General features: G+C 39.1%; 1 protein-coding gene across 4 annotated transcripts in view; it reads left to right on the top strand.

Annotated features, from left to right (window-relative positions):
* Positions 1-23648, top strand: part of kcnq1.2 (potassium voltage-gated channel, KQT-like subfamily, member 1.2) — a 508250-nt gene that overhangs the window by 114345 nt on the left and 370257 nt on the right. For all 4 annotated transcript variants that reach the window (XM_061916862.1, XM_061916861.1, XM_061916860.1 and 1 more), the window contains exons 11-12: positions 9083-9251; positions 15473-15499. In XM_061916862.1, the coding sequence (XP_061772846.1) occupies positions 9083-9251; positions 15473-15499 (196 nt within the window). The remainder of the gene's footprint in view (positions 1-9082; positions 9252-15472; positions 15500-23648) is intronic.

Raw genomic sequence — 23648 nt, 5'->3', positions numbered from 1 at the left:
TCTGATATGCAAATGTGATGGAAGGTTTCATCTTCAAGATAATCTCATCTCACACACACTGAGGTCAACACCAAAATGATGACGCTTCCTCAGCCATGAGGGTGCGTTCAATACCCCAAACGTAACCCGGTGATACATTTTGTTTCAAACACTTTTTATAGGCCTACTGAAATGAGATGTTCTTTTCAAACGGGGATAGCAGGTCCATTCTGTGTCATTCTTGATCATTTCGCGATATTGCCATATTTTTGCTGAAAGGATTTAGTGGAGAACATCGACGATAAAGTTCGCAACTTTTGGTCACTGATAAAAAAGCCTTGCCTGTACCGGAAGTAGCAGACGATGTGCGCGTGACGTCACGGGTTGTGGAGCTCCTCACATCTGAACATTGTTTACAATCATGGCCACCAGCAGCGAGAGCGATTCGGACCGAGGAAGCAACGATTTCCCCATTAATTTGAGCGAGGATGAAAGATTCGTGGATGAGGAAAGAGAGAGTGAAGGACTTAAAAAAAAAAGAGCGATTCAGATGTTATTATACACTTTTACTAGGATAATTCCGAAAAATCCCTTATCTGCGTATTGTGTTACTAGTGTTTTAGTGAGATTATATGGTTGTACCTGAAAGTCGGAGGGGTGTGGCTACGGGTGTGGTGACCGCCAGTGTCTCCGTGGGAAGCCACGTTTCTCGACGAGGCAAGGCAGCCGGGCTGAGATTTTATTTTTCTCTCCCTCCTCCACGGTGTGAGCATCCAATGGTCGGGGGCGGCCGTTGGGAGGAGTCAAGAGAGTCCACAGCCGCAGGAAAAACGACGCAAACTCTCCGCTCATGTCTACGGTACGAGCCGACTTATTGCCACAATTTTCTCACCGAAACCTGCCGGTTGACATTTGGTAGGGATGTTTTATTTTTTTTTATTTTTATTTTTTTCATAAAGAAATGCAAACACGTGAGCTTACGGAGTGTATCCCGGCAGACTGTATTGATCTATATTGATATATAATGTATATATTGTGTTTTTTATGTTGATTTAAAGGCCTACTGAAATGAGATGTTCTTATTTAAACGAGAATAGCAGGTCCATTCTATGTGTCATACTTGATCATTTCGTGATATTGCCATATTTTTGCTGAAAGGATTTAGTAGAGAACATCGACGATAAAGTTCACAACTTGCGCGCGTGACGTCACGGGTTGTGGAGCTTCTCACATCCTTACATTGTTTACAGTCATGGCCACCGGCAGCTAGAGCGATTCGGACCGCGAAAGCGATGATTTCCCCATTAATTTGAGCGACGATGAAAGATTTGTGGATGAGGAAAGTGAGAGTGAAGGACTAGAAAAAAAAAAAGAGGAGGGCAGTGGGAGCGATTCAGATAGGGAAGATGCTGTGAGAGGCGCCGTGGCAGGACCACTCGCCTAGGCCCAACCGCAACAAGGGATAGAGCCATCCCGCTTTGAACCTGACGCTGACGGTCAGGAGGACGCTGCGGATATTGATGCTGGAGTAGCACACGACATAGATTGCCTTCAGAATACAGAATGGTAAAATGACAATTTCCCCATTAATTTGAGCGAGGATGAACGATTCGTGTTTGAGGATATTGATAGCGAAGGACTAGAAAAAAAATAATAATAAAGTTTAAAAAAAAACAAAAGGCGATTGCATTCGGACGGATTCAGATGTTTTTAGACACATTTACTAGAATAATTCTGAGAAATCCCTTATCTGCTTATTGTGTTGCTAGTGTTTTAGTGGGATTAAATAGTACCTGATAGTCGGAGCGGTGTGTCCACGGGTGTTTTGACGCAAGTCTCTGAGGGAAGTCGACGGCAGCTGCATGGACGGCACAAGCTCAGCTGATCTCCGGTAAGTGGCGACTTTTTACCACAATTTTCGGTGACACCGAAAACCGCTGGTTGACATTTGTTCGCTTGACCGCTCTGATCCATAGTAAAGCTTCACCTCCGGTGATTTTAAACAAGGAATCCCCGTGTGTTTGTGTGGCTAAAGGCTAAAGTTTCCCACCTCCATCTTTCTACTTTGTCTTCTCCAATATTAATTGAACAAATTGCAAAAAATTCAGCAACACAGATGTCCAAAATACTGTGTAATTATGTGGTTAAAGCAGACGACTTTTAGCTGTGTGTGTGTGCAACACTCATATTTCCTAACAGCCCGTGACGTCACGCGTACACGTCATCATTACGCGACCTTTTCAAGAAGAAACTCCCAGGAAATTTAAAATTGCAATTTAGTAAACTAAAAAGGCCGTATTGACATGTGTTGCAATGTTAATATTTCATCATTGATATATAAACTATCAGACTGCGTGGTCGCTAGTAGTGGGTTTCAGTAGGCCTTTAATAATAAAAATCAAAATAAAAAATAAAATATTTATTTATTTATTTCTTGTGCAGCCCGGTACCAGTCCGCGGCCCGGTGGTTGGGGACCAGTGCTTTAAAGCAGTGGTCCCCAACCTTTTTGTATCCGCGGACCGGTCAACGCTTAATAATTTGTCCCGCGGCCCCGGGGAGGTGTCCTTTTTTTTTCTTTTTTTTTTTTTCTTCTTTGTCATGAAAAAGGGAGTTTTTTGTGGTTGGTGCACTATTTGTAAGTGTATATTGTGTTTTTATGTTGATTTAATAAAAAAATAAAAATTAAAAAATATATATATATTTTTTTTAATTATTCTGCGGCCCGGTGGTTGGGGACCACTGCTTTAAAGAACAGATTTTGTCTGCTTGTGCCGTTCACCACAATATCAGCTGTGTCGCACCTCGGCCGTGCAACATGAGCGAGCAAGTGCGGTACACACACACACACACACACATATATACACACACACACACACTCACACACACACACACACACACCCCTCCTCCCCCCGTGACTGCAAGCAGGACGACTCGACGTCTTTGTCTGGCGCGCACAAAGACTCAGTCAGTTGAGATGATGTCATGGCTGCCTTTCTCATGGGAGTAAAAGCTTTGTGTAGCCAAAGAACAACAACGCCGCACAACAAATCTTTGTGCGGCGTTGCAGCCGCACGTCAGGACTGTAGGTGGACACACTGCTTTCTGTCGCCACATGTGACTTTTTGTCTACTTTGACACTTTTCTTGCCCCATTTTCATTCTCATTTGCATCTTTATCTCCTTGACACGCCCTTCATCCCTTCATTTGCCATCCGACTCTCCTCTTAACGACTCATTGAGGTGATTGAGGTTCTGCATACACGTTTTGAAGGCTTTCGGATTGTCAGCTCAGTGGGAATTTACTGAGTCACAAAGTGGCTTTGGAGTCTGATCTCAGTACAATTGTGTCGGCTTTTACACACAAAAATAATACATATATTTTTAACTAACCATATTTCCTTGAATTGCCTCAGGGGCGCTAATTAATTTAAAACCTCTTCTCACTCGGGCGCTTACCAAAGGCATGCGGTAAATTTAGACCTGCGCTTATAAATTTTAATGTGATGTAAGAATACCATCAGAAAAAGCACATTTAATAAAAAAACGTTATTATGGTCTTACCTTTACTTATAAATGAAGTCCATGCGCAGCTCCTTCTGATCAAAAGCATCGATAACTTCTTTATAGAAGTCTTCCTTATCTTTCTTCAGTTTTAAAAGTCTTTCTGTCTCGATGGAGCTCTTCCTTCATTACCTCCTGCTTCGATTGAAAGTCCAGTTTAGAAAACGGTTTTATTTAAGATATGTAATCCTCCATGTTAAAAGTGCAAGCGAAAGGAAAAAATAAACGCTGCTCACTCTTGCTGCTTGTTGTCACTTCTTATGTTGCCGAGTAGTCGCAAGAAGGATCACTAGCGCCCTCTATCACCAGGAGGCGGGAGTCATTTAATGGCTCATATTTGACACACGCAGCTACGGTATACTAATAAAACATAGCTGCTTGCCGTTCTTTTTAGCATATTCAATAGCTTGGACCTTAAATCCTACTGAATAGCTCTTAATCTTCTTCCCTTTATGCGATTTCAAATGATTGAAATCAGCCTCCTCCATTTTGAAAATGATGACAGGTGACGTGACGAGTTTGACCCTGTGGAAATTCTAGGCAGGCACATATTACATACCCGGCGGCAATTCAAGGAAATACGGTACTTGAAATTGGCCATTTTGTTTAAGGTGTCGCCCCTTTCCTTTTTCATTATTTAGAAAAATAAAATCAATGACACTCTATTAATACTTGAAAGTGCACCAAATTGACAATGTGAGGGACAGAAAAGAGAAATATATGCCCATTTATTAAAAAAAAACCCAAAAACCTTGTCTATATAATCGTCCCCCGTTTATTTATGTTAACTGGTTTCAAACATGACCACAAAGAATATGTCAGTACCTATAAATCCAATATTTTCAGAGTAAAAACATTTATATATTTCCTTATTTTTGAGAGCCATCCAGACGTTGGCTGCTTGAGGCTGAGCCAGTAGTGGTCAACTCTACTCTTCTATTGATATTAGTAGTTGATTTAGTGAGTAGAATGCTTGATTTAAGACAAATATGTCAGGTTTGCGCTGACAGTTTGGTTGTGTTTTAGTTTTTCCTCTCTGTGTGTAGTATTTCCCCTCTTTAGTTCCTGTCACCACTCTTATTTTGGTTCAGTTTCCTGTTTGTCTCCCTGAGTGCTGTGTCCCCTCAGATGCGGCTGACTGGCACCTGGTCACACCTGGTGTCAATCAGCCCAGTCCTATTTAGATCTGTTTTCTCTTCCAGTCACGGCTGGATTATTGTCATGTCAATGTCATTTCTACTTGTCGTTCCTACTGGTCGTGTCGTTGCAGCGTAGCGGTAAGCTATATTCGTTAGCTGTTTATATCTTACTGTCTTTTGTCCCCTGCTTCCAGTTTGTTTTTTCATATCCAAGTTTATCTGCCTCGTGCGCGCCTTTTGTTAGTATCCTTTTGTTTGTTCTTGTTCCAGTATTTTAATTAAATCCTGTTTACCTGCAAAATGCCTGCGGCCTTCTCTGCATCTTGGGGTTCGTCACCAACAAACTGTGACAAAAAAAAAGTAGAAAATGCTTTAAAAATAAATATTCATATATCTGCAAGAAATCCACAATGTGGTGAAACCACAATATTTGACATGGCGAGGGATGACTGTGGGCCGTGGCCATGTTCTTGTTATTTTTTCCTTAAATAAATCCAATAGCTGTTTATAACAAAATATTACTTTTGAATGATTAAAGAAAATATTTTTTGTAGTAACGATGAGGTGGCGACTTGTCCAGGGTGTACCCCGCCTTCCGCTCGATTGTAGCGGTAGAAAATGGATGGATGGATGGATGTTTTGTGAGCAGAAATGTTTAATGTTAATTGATTATTAATCAATAGAAGTGGGACTCTTTGGACAACTCAGGCTTCAGTCCATTTCCGATTTATAAACAAAACATGAATCTGGATTCAAATTAGTTATTACAATGTGTTATTTGGTGTATTAGTGATCTTGAAACGGGTCACAAATCTCCTTTAGGTGTAGAGGGAGATGGTCTAAATCAGATTTTTAAAAATTTATTCCTTTCTAAAAATATGTATATGAAATTTTTAAACCAATACATTGATTTCCTATCAAAAAAATTAAAAATTCCAATTTGAATGTGAATGTATTTTTTGGAGCACATCTAATAATTATATGTTATTATTATTACTATTACTATTTTTATTATTATTATTATTATTATTATTATGTTATATGTATTTTACAATTATTATAAAATGTTTTAAACGTGTGTCTTTTTGTGAGTGTGTGGAGTGTGCGTGTGTGTGTATATATGTAGGTATATATTATATATACACACACACACTATATATATATATGTGTGTGTGTGTGTGTGTGTATATATACATATGTATATATTATATATACATTTATATATAATATATATAAATACATATGCATATGTATATATATATATTATATATATACACACACACACACACATATATAGTGTGATTGTGTGTGTGTGTGTGTGTGTATATGTATACATATATATATGTATATATATATGTATACATATATATATATATATATATATATATATGTATATATGTATATATATATATATATATATATATATATATATATGTATATATGTATATATGTATATATATATATATATATATGTATGTATATATATATATATATATATATATATATGTATATATATATATATATATATATATATATATATATATATGTATATATATATATATATATGTATGTATATATATATATATATGTATATATGTATATATATATATATATATATATATATATATATGTATATATATATATATATATATATATATATATGTATATATATATATATATATATATATGTATATATATATATATATATATATATGTATATATGTATATATATATATATATATATGTAGTTGGTGCTTGTCGTGGCGGTAATCCTAGAACCCGCTGGTGGACACCAGCGGTGAGGGATGCCGTCAAGCTGAAGGAGTCCTACCGGGTTCTTTTGGCTCATAGGCCTCCAGAGGCAGTGGACAGGTACCGACAGGCCAAGCGGTGTGCAGCTTCGGCGGTCACAGAGGCAAAAACTCGGACATGGGAAGAGTTTGGGGAAGCCATGGAAAATTACTTCCGGATGGCTTCAAAGCGATTCTGGACCACCATCCGCCGCCTCAGGAAGGGGAAGCAGTGCACTGTCAACACCGTGTATGGTGCGGATGGTGTTCTGCTGACCTCAACTGCGGATGTTGTGGATAGGTGGAAGGAATACTTTGAAGACCTCCTCAATCCCACCAACACGTCTTCCTATGAGGAAGCAGTGCCTGGGGAATCTGTGGTGGACTCTCCTATTTCTGGGGCTGAGGTTGCTGTGGTAGTTAAAAAGCTCCTCGGTGGCAAGGCCCCAGGGGTGGATGAGATCCGCCCGGAGTTCCTTAAGGCTCTGGATGCTGTGGGGCTGTCTTGGTTGACAAGACTCTGCAGCATCGCGTGGACATCGGGGGCGGTACCTCTGGATTGGCAGACCGGGGTGGTGGTCCCTCTCTTTAAGAAGGGGGACCGGAGGGTGTGTTCCAACTATCGTGGGATCACACTCCTCAGCCTTCCCGGTAAGGTTTCTTCAGGTGTACTGGAGAGGAGGCTACGCCGGATAGTTGAACCTCGGATTCAGGAGGAACAGTGTGGTTTTCGTCCTGGTCGTGGAACTGTGGACCAGCTCTATACTCTCGGCAGGGTTCTTGAGGGTGCATGGGAGTTTGCCCAACCAGTCTACATGTGCTTTGTGGACTTGGAGAAGGCATTCGACCGTGTCCCTCGGGAAGTCCTGTGGGGAGTGCTCAGAGAGTATGGGGTATCGGACTGTCTTATTATGGCAGTCCGATCCCTGTACGATCAGTGTCAGAGCTTGGTCCGCATTGCTGGCAGTAAGTCGGACACGTTTCCAGTGAGGGTTGGACACCGCCAAGGTTGCCCTTTGTCACCGATTCTGTTCATAACTTTTATGGACAGAATTTCGAGGCGCAGTCAAGGCATTGAGGGGTTCCGGTTTGGTGGCCGCGGGATTAGGTCTCTGCTTTTTGCAGACGATGTGGTCCTGTTGGCTTCATCTGGCCGGGATCTTCAGCTCTCACTGGATCGGTTCGCAGCCGAGTGTGAAGCGGCCGGAATGAGAATCAGCACCTCCAAATCCGAGTCCATGGTTCTCTCCCGGAAAAGGGTGGACTGCCATCTCCGGGTTGGGGAGGAGACCCTGCCCCAAGTGGAGGAGTTCAAGTACCTAGGAGTCTTGTTCATGAGTGGGGGAAGAGTGGATCGTGAGATCGACAGGCGGATCGGTGCGGCGTCTTCAGTAATGCGGACGTTGTACCGATCTGTTGTGGTGAAGAAGGAGCTGAGCCGGAAGGCAAAGCTCTCAATTTACCGGTCGATCTACGTTCCCATCCTCACCTATGGTCATGAGCTTTGGGTCATGACCGAAAGGATAAGATCACGGGTACAAGCGGCCGAAATGAGTTTCCTCCGCCGTGTGGCGGGGCTATCCCTTAGAGATGGGGTGAGAAACTCTGTCATCCGGGAGGAACTCAAAGTAAAGCCGCTGCTCCTCCACATCGAGAGGAGCCAGATGAGGTGGTTCGGGCATCTGGTCAGGATGCCACCCGAACGCCTCCCGAGGGAGGTGTTTAGGGCACGTCCAACCGGTAGGAGGCCACGGGGAAGACCCAGGACACGTTGGGAAGACTATGTCTCCCGGCTGGCCTGGGAACGCCTCGGGATCCCCCGGGAAGAGCTAGACGAAGTGGCTGGGGAGAGGGAAGTCTGGGCTTCCCTGCTTAGGCTGCTGCCCCCGCGACCCGACCTCGGATAAGCGGAAGAAGATGGATGGATGGATATATATATATATATATATATATATATATGTATGTGTGTGTGTGTCTATAAATGTGTATATATATGTGTGTATATATATATATATATGTATATATACACAGTATATATAGTGTGTAAGTGTGCATGTATATATTTATATATATATAATATATATATACATACATATCCATATGTATATATATACACACACACACATATATAGTGTGTGATTGTGTGTGTGTGTGTTTATATATTTATATATATATTTAAATATATATATATATATATATATATATATGTATATATATATATATATATATATATGTGTGTGTGTGTGTCTATAAATGTGTATTATGTATATATATATATATATATATATATATATATATATATATATATATATATATATATATATGTGTATACATATATGTGTATACATATATATATATATATATATACAGTATATATATATACAGTATATATATATAGTGTGTGTAAGTATGTGTGTGTATATATATATATATATATATATATATATATATATATATATAGATAAAATAGAAAACCAATAAAAACACACAAAGTAATATAAAGATGTTATCTTTTTAGTGGGATGTGGTGAATTCTGTGAACTCTGATGCCATTTTTTAAAATTCAAATGTATTTTAAGGTCTTGTAAATGCAAGTTTTTCTCTCTCCGTCAGAAAAAGTGCACCAAAAGGAGGCTGAAGTCGTTTCGAGGTCAGGAGTCCCTGGGCGTGTCCTCCGAGAGGGCCGTGTCCATCCCTCAAATCACCTACGACCACATCGAGGACTCTGTGGACAAGAAAGACGTCTCTTTCTTCATGGAGGAGCCCGCCGCCGCCGTGCAAGGTCAACACTTTCAATATCCACTTCACATCCAAATATGACATTTAACCACTTCACATGCACATCCCTCTCATTTAGTCACACAGTCTTAAAGGCCTACTGAAACCCACTACTACCGACCACGCAGTCTGATAGTTTATATATCAATGATGAAATATTAACATTGCAACACATGCCAATACGGCCTTTTTAGTTTACTAAATTGCAATTTTAAATTTTGCGCCGAAGTATCCTGCTGACGCGTGCGCGTGACGTCACGCATTGTAGAGAACATTTTGATCCAGCACCGTTCCCAGTTATAAGTCCACAGTATTCTGGACTTCTGTGTTGCTGAATCTTTTGCAATTTGTTCAATGATTAATGGAGACGTCAAAGAAGAAAGCTGTAGGTGGGAAGCAGTGTATTGCGGCCACTTATAGCAACACAAATACAGCCGGTGTTTCATTGTTTACATTCCCGAAAGATGACGGTGAAGCTTTACTATGGAACAGAGCGGTCAAGCGAACACGGTTGGATTGGACCACACACACAAAGTACAGTGTATTATGCAGCGATTATTTCGAAAGATCGTGTTTCGAAGAGGGTCCCTTGCGAAGAACAGAGATGGGCATCGCCACCACCCGTCGACTGGTGCTGAAGAAAGGTGCGGGCCGACCTTCAGGTAGTACAGGTACAACCATATAATCTCACTAAAACACTAGTAACACAGTAAGCAGATAAGAGATTTTCCAGAATTATCCTAGTAAATGTGTCTAATAACATCTGAATCGCTCCCACTGCCCTCTAGTCTTTTTTTTCCTAGTCCTTCACTCTCACTTTCCTCACCCACAAATCTTTAATCCTGTCTCAAATTAATGGGGAAATCGTCGCTTTCTCCGTCCGAATCGCTCTTGCAGCTGGTGGCCATGATTGTACACAATGTTCAGATGTGAGGAGCTCCACAACCCGTGACGTCACGCGCACATCGTCTGCTACTTCCGGTACAGGCAAGGCTTTTCTGTTAGCGACCAAAAGTTGCGAACTTTATCGTCGGTGTTCTCTACTAAATCCTTTCAGCAAAAATATGGCAATATCACAAAATGATCAAGTATGACACATAGAATGGACCTGCTATTCCCGTTTAAATAAGAAAATATCATTTCAGTAGGCCTTTAAAGCACAATTCATATTTGCTGCGTCAAGCTAAAGACCACAGAGTCTTTAGTTTGGTCTCAGGTAAACTGACACATTGTGGGAGGAGCTACATGCTGCGGCTGTCAACAAAGATGGCTGCCAGGTGTCTTTCACAGCACACCTAACAGCCATTAGTGTGATGAGAGCTCACCTGGCTTGACGTCACATTGATCTTTGTCAGGAGGCGTCGTCAATGTACACACACACACACACACACACACACACACACACACACACACACACACACACACACACACACACACGTACAAGTTGAAGCACACACATGTACACGTACACAAACGCACACACACAAACTCGCACACACACGTACAAGTACAAACACGCGCACACACATGTACACGTACACAAACACGTAGACAAATGCACATACACACACAAGTACACATTCACAAACATGTAAACAAACGCACACACACACACGCACACACACACCCGTACTAGTACAAACACGGGCACACACACAAACACACGCACACACATGTACACGTACACAAACACGTAGACAAATGCACAGACACACAAGTACACGTACACAAACACATGAACAAGCGCACACACACACACTTACAAGTACAAACAGGCGCACACACACGTACACGTAAACAAACGCACACACCCAAACACACGCACACACATGCACACAAACGTACGCACACACATGCACATGTACACAAAAGCACACACCCAAACACACACACACACATGCACACGTACACAAACGCACACACCCAAACACCCGCACACACATGCACACGTATAAAAAGATGTAGACAAATGCAAGCACACACACAAGTACACAAACACGTAAACAAACACACACACACACACACACACACACACACACACACACACACACACACACACACACACGTACAAGTTGAAGCACACGCACACTTGTACACGTACACAAATGCTCACACACACACGTACAAGTTGAAGCACACGCACACATGTACATGTACACAAACACATAGACAAATGCACACACACACACACACACGTACACAAACACGTAGACAAATGCACATACACACACAAGCAAGTACACATTCACAAACTTGTAAACGAACGCACACGCACACACACACACACACACAGACGTACAAGTTGAAGCACACGCACACACATGTACACGTACACAAACACACAAACAAGCGCACACATGCACCTGAACAAACGCACACCCAAACACACGCTCACACATGCACAGGTACACAAACACGTAGACAAATGCAAGCACACACACAAGTACACAAACACACACACACATACACACACAAACGCACGCACACACACATCTACACGTACACAAGCACGTAGACAAATGCACATACACACAAGTACACGTACACAAACACGTAAACAAACACACGCACACACACACACACACACACACGTACAAGTACAAACACACGCACATACATGTACATGTACACAAACTCACTTTTGACCACCTCTGTATATTACATGTTATTATAAATGTTACTAAATACTACATATGTACTTACATCATCTATATATTACATGTTATTATGAATGTTACTAGATACTACATATATACTTACATCATGTATATATTACATGTTATTATGAATGTTACTACATGACATACATACTTACATCATGTATATATTACATGTTATTATGAATGTTACTAGATACTACATATATACTTACATCATGTATATATTACATGTTATCATGAATGTTACTAGATACTACATATATACTTACATCATGTATATATCACATGTTATTATGAATGTTACTAGATACTACATATACACTTACATCATGTATATATTACATGTTATTATGAATGTTACTACATGACATACATAATTACATCATGTATATATTACATGTTATTATGAATGTTACTAGATACTACATATATACTTACATGTATATATTACATGTTATTATGAATGTTACTAGATACTACATATATACTTACATCATGTATATATTACATGTTATTATGAATGTTACTACATACTACATATATACTTACATCATGTATATATTACATGTTATTATGAATGTTACTACATGACATACATACTTACATCATGTATATATTACATGTTATTATGAATGTTATTACATGACATACATACTTACATCATGTATATATTACATGTTATTATGAATGTTACTAGATACTACATATATACTTACATCATGTATATATTACATGTTATTATGAATGTTACTAGTTACTACATATATACTTACATCATGTATATATTACATGTTATTATGAATGTTACTAGATACTACATATATACTTACATCATGTACATATTACATGTTATGAATGTTACTACATACTACATATATACTTACATCATGTATATATTACATGTTATTATGAATGTTACTACATGACATACATACTTACATCATGTATATATTACATGTTATTATGAATGTTACTAGATACTACATATATACTTACATCATGTATATATTACATGTTATTATGAATGTTACTAGATACTACATATATACTTACATCATGTATATATTACATGTTATTATGAATGTTACTAGATACTACATATATACTTACATCATGTATATTTTACATGTTATTATGAATGTTACTAGATACTACATATATACTTACATCATGTATATATTACATGTTATCATGAATGTTACTAGATACTACATATATACTTACATCATGTATATATTACATGTTATTATGAATGTTACTAGATACTACATATATACTTACATCATGTATATATTACATGTTATTATGAATGTTACTACATGACCTATATACTTACATCATATATATAGTACATGTTATTATGAATGTTACTAGATACTACATATATACTTACATCTTGTATATATTACATGTTATCATGAATGTTACTAGATACTACATATATACTTACATCATGTATATCAATCAATCAATGTTTATTTATATAGCCCCAAATCACAAATGTCTCAAAGGACTGCACAAATCATTATGACTACAACATCCTCGGAAGAACCCACAAAAGGGCAAGGAAAACTCACATCCAGTGGGCAGGGAGAATTCACATTCAGTGGGACGCCAGTGACAATGCTGACTATGAGAAACCTTGGAGAGGACCTCAGATGTGGGCAACCCCCCCCCTCTAGGGGACCGAAAGCAATGGATGTCGAGCGGGTCTAACATGATACTGTGAAAGTTCAATCCATAGTGGCTCCAAGACAGCAGTGAGAGTCCCGTCCACAGGAAACCATCTCAAGCGGATCAGCAGCGTAGAGATGTCCCCAACCGATAGAGGCGAGCGGTCCATCCTGGGTCTCGACTCTGGACAGTCAGTACTTCATCCATGGTCATCGGACCGGACCCCCTCCACAAGGGAGGGGGGGACATAGGAGAAAGAAAAGAAGCGGCAGATCAACTGGTCTAAAAAGGAGGTCTATTTAAAGGCTAGAGTATACAGATGAGTTTTAAGATGAGACTTAAATGCTTCTACTGAGGTAGCATCTCGAACTGTTACCGGGAGGGCATTCCAGAGTACTGGAGCCCGAACGGAAAACGCTCTATAGCCCGCAGACTTTTTTTGAGCTCTAGGAATCACTAATAAGCCGGAGTCTTTTGAACGCAGATTTCTTGCCGGGACATACGGTACAATACAATCGGCAAGATAGGCTGGAGCTAGACCGTGTAGTATTTTATACGTAAGTAGTAAAACCTTAAAGTCACATCTTAAGTGCACAGGAAGCCAGTGCAGGTGAGCCAGTACAGGCGTAATATGATCAAATTTTCTTGTTCTTGTCAAAAGTCTAGCAGCCGCATTTTGTACCAACTGTAATCTTTTAATGCTAGACATGGGGAGACCCGAAAATATTACGTTACAGTATTCGAGACGAGACGTAACAAACGCATGGATAATGATCTCGGCGTCTTTAGTGGACAAAATGGAGCGAATTTTAGCGATATTACGGAGATGAAAGAAGGCCGTTTTAGTAACGCTTTTAATGTGTGACTCAAAGGAGAGAATTGGGTCGAAGATAATACCCAGATTTTTTACAGAGTCACCTTGTTTTATTATTTGGTTGTCAAATGTTAAAGTTGTATTATTAAATAGAGGTCGGTGTCTAGCAGGACCGATAATCAGCATTTCCGGTTTTTTGGCATTAAGTTGCAAAAAGTTAGCGGACATCCATTGTTTAATTTCATTAAGACACGCTTCCAACTGACTACAGTCCGGCGTGTTGGTCAGCTTTAGGGGCATGTAAAGTTGGGTGTCATCAGCATAACAGTGAAAGCTAATACCGTATTTGCGTATGACGTCACCTAGCGGCAGCATGTAGATGCTGAAGAGTACAGGGCCAAGGACCGAACCCTGGGGAACTCCACACGTTACCTTAACATAGTCCGAGGTCACACTGTTATAGGAGACGCACTGCATCCTATCAGTAAGATAAGAGTTAAACCATGACAGGGCTGAGTCTGACATACCAATTCGTATTTTGATACGCTCTAATAAAATATTATGATCGACGGTATCGAAAGCAGCGCTAAGATCGAGGAGCAGCAACATAGATGACGCATCAGAGTCCATCGTTAGCAATAGATCATTAGTCAGATTTGCGAGGACTGTCTCAGTCGAGTGATTTGCCCGAAACCGGATTGAAAGGTTTCACATAGATTGTTAAACGCTAAGTGCTCATTTAGCTGCTCTGCAACAATTTATTATATATTACATGTTATTATGAATGTTACTAGATACTACATATATACTTACATCATGTATATATTACATGTTATTATGAATGTTACTACATGACATATATACTTACATCATGTATATAAAATCCCTATGGAGGTGTCAGGATGTTGCTTGGCTCCTATAGACTAAGTGAAGTTGACCTCCCTGTATTTACCCTCTGCTCATTATTCAATAACTGGACAGAGCTGTATTAATGAACACCGAGTGCAATAATATCAACTAATAGGCATTTGGTATGCGCTCCATCCTGCTGATGATGTCTCCTTTCTTTCTTCACAGAAATCACCAGGATGTACAAACAAACAGGTGAGTTTCCATTATATTTTCTTCTGTTATATTTCATGTTCATGTAAACCAGGCCTGGACAATTATTTTGACTCAGGGGGGCCAACTTTTGAGAAAATTTGGGGGCCAGTGTCTTTCTGTCCGTCTTATATATGTATATATTATTTAGGTGTGATGTAAATAAAAGCAACATTTTCCCAGGTGTGATGTAAACAATAGCAACATTTACCCAGGTGTGATGTAAACAATAGTTACATTTTCCCTGATGTGATGTAAACAATAGCAACATTTTCCCAGGTGTGATGTAAACCATAGCAACATTTACCCAGGTGTGATGTAAACAGTAGCAACATTTACCCAGGTGTGATGTAAACAATAGCAACATTTACCCAGGTGTGATGTAAACAATGGCAACATTTACCCAGGTGTGATGTAAACAATAGGAACATTTTCCCAGGTGTGATGTAAACAATAGCAACATTTACCCAGGTGTGATGTAAACAATAGTTACATTTTCCCTGATGTGATGTAAACAATAGCAACATTTTCCCAGGTGTGATGTAAACCATAGCAACATTTACCCAGGTGTGATGTAAACAGTAGCAACATTTACCCAGGTGTGATGTAAACAATAGCAACATTTACCCAGGTGTGATGTAAACAATGGCAACATTTACCCAGGTGTGATGTAAACAATAGGAACATTTTCCCAGGTGTGATGTAAACAATAGCAACATTTACCCAGGTGGGATGTAAACAATAGCAACATTTACCCAGGTGTGATGTAAACCATAGCAACATTTACCCAGGTGTGATGTAAACAGTAGCAACATTTACCCAGGTGTGATGAAAACAATAGCAACATTTACCCAGGTGTGATGTAAACAATGGCAACATTTACCCAGGTGTGATGTAAACAATAGGAACATTTTCCCAGGTGTGATGTAAACAATAGCAACATTTCCCCAGGTATGATGTAAACAATAGCAACATTTTCCCAGATGTGATGTAAACAATAGCAACATTTTCCCAGGTGTGACGTAAACAGTAGCAACATTTACCCAGGTGTGATGTAAACAATAGTAAAATTTTCCTAGGTGTGATGTAAACAATAGCAACATTTACCCAGGTGGGATGTAAACAATAGCAACATTTACCCAGGTGGGATGTAAACAATAGTAACATTTTCCCAGGTGTGATGTAAACAATAGCAACATTTACCCAGGTGTGATGTAAACAATAGCAACATTTTCCCAGGTGTGATGTAAACAATAGCAACATTTACCCAGGTGTGATGTAAACAATAGCAACATTTACCCAGGTGTGATGTAAACAATAGCAACATTTTCCCAGGTGTGATGTAAACAATAGCAACATGTTCCCAAGTGTGACTTAAACAATAGCAACATTTTCCCAGGTGTGATGTAAACAATAGCAACATTTTCCCAGGTGTGATGTAAACAATAGCAACATTTTCCCAGGTGTGATGTAAACAATACCAACATTTACCCGGGTGTGATGTAAACAATAGCAACATTTTCCCAGGTGTGATGTAAACAATAGCAACATTTACCCAGGTGTGATGTAAACAATAGCAACTTTTACCCAGGTGTGATGTAAACAATAGCAACATTTTCCCCAGGTGTGATGTAAACAATAGCAACATGTTCCCAGGTGTGATGTAAACAATAGCAACATGTTCCCAGGTGTGATGTAAACAATAGCAACATTTTCCCAGGTGTGATGTAAACAATAGCAACGTGTTCCCAGGTGTGATGTAAACAATAGCAACATTTACCCAGGTGTGATGTAAACAATAGCAACTTTTACCCAGGTGTGATGTAAACAATAGCAACATTTTCCCCAGGTGTGATGTAAACAATAGCAACATGTTCCCAGGTGTGATGTAAACAATAGCAACATGTTCCCAGGTGTGATGTAAACAATAGCAACATTTTCCCAGGTGTGATGTAAACAATAGCAACGTGTTCCCAGGTGTGATGTAAACAATAGCAACATTTACCCAGGTGTGATGTTAACAATAGCAACATTTTCCCAGGTGTGATGTAAACAATAGCAACATTTTCCCAGGTGTGATGTAAACAATAGCAACATTTACCCAGGTGTGATGTAAACAATAGCAACATTTTCCCAGGTGTGATGTAAACAATAGCAACATTTTCCCAGATGTGATGTAAACAATAGCAACATTTTCCCAGGTGTGACGTAAACAATAGCAACATTTACCCAGGTGTGATGTAAACAATAGTACAATTTTCCTAGGTGTGATGTAAACAATAGCAACATTTACCCAGGTGGGATGTAAACAATAGCAACATTTACCCAGGTGGGATGTAAACAATAGCAACATTTACCCAGGTGTGATGTAAACAATAGCAACATTTTCCCAGGTGTGATGTAAACAATAGCAACATTTACCCAGGTGTGATGTAACAATAGCAACATTTTCCCAGGTAATGATGTAAACAATAGCAACATGTTCCCAAGTGTGACTTAAACAAGAGCAACATTTTCCCAGGTGTGATGTTAGCAGTAGTAACATTTACCCAGGTGTGATGTAAACAATAGCAACATTTTCCCAGGTGTGATGTAAACAATAGAAACATTTACCCAGGTGTGATGTAAACAATAGCAACATTTTCCCAGGTGTGATGTAAACAATAGCAACATTTACCCAGGTGTGATGTAACAATAGCAACATTTTCCCAGGTAATGATGTAAACAATAGCAACATGTTCCCAAGTGTGACTTAAACAATAGCAACATTTTCCCAGGTGTGATGTTAGCAGTAGTAACATTTACCCAGGTGTGATGTAAACAATAGCAACATTTTACCAGGTGTGATGTAAACAATAGCAACATTTCCCCAGGTGGGATGTAAACAATGGCAAAATTTTCCCAGGTGTGATGTTAGCAGTAGTAACATTTACCCAGGTGTGATGTAAACAATAGCAACATTTTCCCAGGTGTGATGTAAACAATAGCAACATTTTCCCAGGTGTGATGTTAACAGTAGTAACATTTACCCAGGTATGATGTAAACAGTAGTAACATTTACCCAGGTATGATGTAAACAATAGCAACATTTACCCAGGTGTGATGTAAACAATAGCAACATTTTCCCAGGTAATGATGTAAACAATAGCAACATGTTCCCAAGTGTGACTTAAACAATAGCAACATTTTCCCAGGTGTGATGTTAGCAGTAGTAACATTTACCCAGGTGTGATGTAAACAATAGCAACATTTTACCAGGTGTGATGTAAACAATAGCAACATTTCCCCAGGTGGGATGTAAACAATGGCAAAATTTTCCCAGGTGTGATGTTAGCAGTAGTAACATTTACCCAGGTGTGATGTAAACAATAGCAACATTTTCCCAGGTGTGATTCAAACAATAGCAACATTTTACCAGGTGTGATGTAAACAATAGCAACATTTCCCCAGGTGGGATGTAAACAATGGCAACATTTTCCCAGGTGTGATGTTAGCAGTAGTAACATTTACCCAGGTGTGATGTAAACAATAGCAACATTTTACCAGGTGTGATGTAAACAATAGCAACATTTACCCAGGTGGGATGTAAACAATAGCAACATTTTCCCAGGTGTGATGTAAACAATAGCAACATTTTCCCAGGTGTGATGTAAACAATAGCAACATTTTCCCAGGTGTGATGTAAACAATGGCAAAATTTTCCCAGGTGTTATGTTAGCAGTAGTAACATTTACCCAGGTGTGATGTAAACAATAGCAACATTTTACCAGGTGTGATGTAAACAATAGCAACATTTACCCAGGTGGGATGTAAACAATAGCAACATTTACCCAGGTGTGATGTAAACAATAGCAACATTTACCCAGGTGTGATGTAAACAATAGCAACATTTACCCAGGTGGGATGTAAACAATAGCAACATTTACCCAGGTGTGATGTAAACAATAGCAACATTTACCCAGGTGGGATGTAAACAATAGCAACATTTACCCAGGTGTGATGTAAACAATAGCAACATTTACCCAGGTGGGATGTAAACAATAGCAACATTTTCCCAGGTGTGATGTAAACAATAGCAACATTTACCCAGGTGTGATATAAACAATAGCAACATTTACCCAGATGTGATGTAAACAATAGCAATGTTTTCCCCAGGTGTGATGCAAACAATAGCAAAATTTTCCCAGGTGTGATGTAAACAATAGCAACTTTTACCCAGGTGTGATGTAAACAATAGCAACATTTTCCCAGGTGTGATGTAAACAATGGCAAAATTTTCCCAGGTGTGATGTTAGCAGTAGTAACATTTACCCAGGTGTGACGTAAACAATAGCAACATTTTACCAGGTGTGATGTAAACAATAGCAACATTTCCCCAGGTGTGATGTAAACAATGGCAACATTTTCCCAGGTGTGATGTTAGCAGTAGTAACATTTACCCAGGTGTGATGTAAACAATAGCAACATTTTACCAGGTGTGATGTAAACAATAGCAACATTTACCCAGGTGTGATGTAAACAATAGCAACATTTTCCCAGGTAATGATGTAAACAATAGCAAAATTTTCCCAGGTGTGATGTAAACAATAGCAACATTTCCCAGGTGTGATGTAAACAATAGCACCATTTTCCCAGGTGTGATGTAAACAATAGCAACATTTACCCAGGTGGGATGTAAACAATAGCAACATTTACCCAGGTGTGATGTAAACAATAGCAACTTTTACCCAGGTGTGATGTAAACAATAGCAACATTTTCCCCAGGTGTGATGTAAACAATAGCAACATGTTCCCAGGTGTGATGTAAACAATAGCAACATTTTCCCGGGTAATGATGTAAACAATAGCAACATTTACCCAGGTGTGATGTAAACAATAGCAACATTTTCCCAGGTGTGATGTAAACAATAGCAACATTTACCCAGGTGTGATGTAAACAATGGCAACATTTTCCCATTTGTGATGTAAACAATGGCAACATTTTCCCAGGTGTTATGTTAGCAGTAGTAACATTTACCCAGGTGGGATGTAAACAATAGCAACATTTTCCCAGGTGTGATGTAAACAATATCAACATTTACCCAGGTGTGATGTAAACAATAGCAACATTTTCCCAGGTGTGATGTAAACAATAGTAACATTTACCCAGGTGTGATGTAAACAATAGCAACATGTTCCCAAGTGTGACATAAACAATAGCAACATTTTCCCAGGTGTGATGTAAACAATAGCAACATTTTCCCAGGTGTGATGTAAACAATAGCAACATTTTTCCAGGTGTGATGTAAACAATAGCAACATTTTCCAAGGTGTGATGTAAACAATAGCAACATTTACCCAGGTGTGATCCAAACAATAGTAACATTTACCCAGGTGTTATGTAAACAATAGTAACATTTACCCAGGTGTGATGTAAACAATAGCAACATTACCCAGGTGGGATGTAAACAATAGCAACATTTACCCAGGTGGGATGTAAACAATAGCAACATTTACCCAGGTGGGATGTAAACAATAGCAACATTTACCCAGGTGGGATGTAAACAATAGCAACATTTACCCAGGTGGGATGTAAAAAATAGCAACATTTACCCAGGTGTGATGTAAACAATAGCAACTTTTACCCAGGTGGGATGTAAACAATAGCAACATTTTCCCAGGTAATGATGTAAACAATAGCAACATGTTCCCAAGTGTGACTTAAACAATAGCAACATTTCCCAGGTGTGATGTAAACAATAGCAACATTTTCCCAGGTGTGATGTAAACAATAGCAACATTTTCCCCAGGTGTGATGTAAACAATAGCAACATTTTCCCAGGTAATGATGTAAACAATAGCAACATGTTCCCAAGTGTGACTTAAACAATAGCAACATTTCCCAGGTGTGATGTAAACAATAGCAACATTTTCCCAGGTGTGATGTAAACAATAGCAACATTTACCCAAGTGGGATGTAAACAATAGCAACATTTACCCAGGTGTGATGTAAACAATAACAACTTTTACCCAGGAGTGATGTAAACAATAGCAACATGTTCCCAGGTGTGATGTAAACAATAGCAACATTTTCCCAGGTAATGATGTAAACAATAGCAACATTTTCCGAGGTGTGATGTAAACAATAGCAACATTTACCCAGGTGGGATGTAAACAATAGCAACATTTACCCAGGTGGGATGTAAACAATAGCAACATTTACCCAGGTGGGATGTAAACAATAGCAACATTTACCCAGGTGGGATGTAAACAATAGCAACATTTACCCAGGTGTGATGTAAACAATAGCAACATTTTCCCAGGTGTGATGTAAACAATAGCAATATTTACCCAGGTGTGATGTAAACAATAGCAACATTTTCCCATTTGTGATGTAAACAATGGCAACATTTTCCCAGGTGTGATGTTAGCAGTAGTAACATTTACCCAGGTGTAATGTAAACAATAGCAACATTTTACCAGGTGTGATGTAAACAATAGCAACATTTCCCCAGGTGGGATGTAAACAATGGCAAAATTTTCCCAGGTGTGATGTTAGCAGTAGTAACATTTACCCAGGTGTGATGTAAACAATAGCAACATTTTACCAGGTGTGATGTAAACAATAGTAACATTTTCCCAGGTGTGATGTAAACAATGGCAAAATTTTCCCAGGTGTGATGTTAGCAGTAGTAACATTTACCCAGGTGTGATGTAAACAATAGCAACATTTTACCAGGTGTGATGTAAACAATAGCAACATTTACCCAGGTGGGATGTAAACAATAGCAACATTTTCCCAGGTGTGATGTAAACAATAGCAACATTTACCCAGGTGTGATGTAAACAATAGCAACATTTTCCCAGGTGTGATGTAAACAATAGCAACATTTACCCAGGTGTGATGTAACAATAGCAACATGTTCCCAAGTGTGACTTAAACAATAGCAACATTTTCCCAGGTGTGATGTTAGCAGTAGTAACATTTACCCAGGTTTGATGTAAACAATAGCAACATTTTACCAGGTGTGATGTAAACAATAGCAACATTTCCCCAGGTGGGATGTAAACAATGGCAAAATTTTCCCAGGTGTGATGTTAGCAGTAGTAACATTTACCCAGGTGTGATGTAAACAATAGCAACATTTTCCCAGGTGTGATGTTAACAGTAGTAACATTTACCCAGGTATGATGTAAACAGTAGTAACATTTACCCATGTATGATGTAAACAATAGCAACATTTACCCAGGTGTGATGTAAACAATAGCAACATTTTCCCAGGTAATGATGTAAACAATAGCAACATTTACCCAGGTGTGATGTAAACAATAGCAACATTTTCCCAGGTAATGATGTAAACAATAGCAACATGTTCCCAATTGTGACTTAAACAATAGCAACATTTTCCCAGGTGTGATGTTAGCAGTAGTAACATTTACCCAGGTGTGATGTAAACAATAGCAACATTTTACCAGGTGTGATGTAAACAATAGCAACATTTCCCCAGGTGGGATGTAAACAATGGCAAAATTTTCCCAGGTGTGATGTTAGCAGTAGTAACATTTACCCAGGTGTGATGTAAACAATAGCAACATTTTCCCAGGTGTGATGTAAACAATAGCAACATTTTACCAGGTGTGATGTAAACAATAGCAACATTTTCCCAGGTGTGATGTAAACAATGGCAAAATTTTCCCAGGTGTGATGTTAGCAGTAGTAACATTTACCCAGGTGTGATGTAAACAATAGCAACATTTTACCAGGTGTGATGTAAACAATAGCAACATTTCCCCAGGTGGGATGTAAACAATGGCAACATTTTCCCAGGTGTGATTTTAGCAGTAGTAACATTTACCCAGGTGTGATGTAAACAATAGCAACATTTACCCAGGTGTGATGTAAACAATAGCAACATTTTACCAGGTGTGATGTAAACAATAGCAACATTTCCCCAGGTGGGATGTAAACAATGGCAACATGTTCCCAGGTGTGATGTAAACAATAGCAACATTTTCCCAGGTGTGATGTAAACAATAGCAACATTTACCCAGGTGTGATGTAAACAATAGCAACATTTTCCCAGGTAATGATGTAAACAATAGCAACATGTTCCCAAGTGTGACTTAAACAATAGCAACGTTTTCCCAGGTGTGATGTAAACAATTGCAACAT

This window comes from Nerophis ophidion, linkage group LG12, assembly GCF_033978795.1.
Source record: "Nerophis ophidion isolate RoL-2023_Sa linkage group LG12, RoL_Noph_v1.0, whole genome shotgun sequence".
Taxonomy (NCBI): domain Eukaryota; kingdom Metazoa; phylum Chordata; class Actinopteri; order Syngnathiformes; family Syngnathidae; genus Nerophis; species Nerophis ophidion.
The sequence above is the reverse complement of the archived record's forward strand: the minus strand, read 5'-3'. Positions and strand labels throughout refer to the sequence as shown.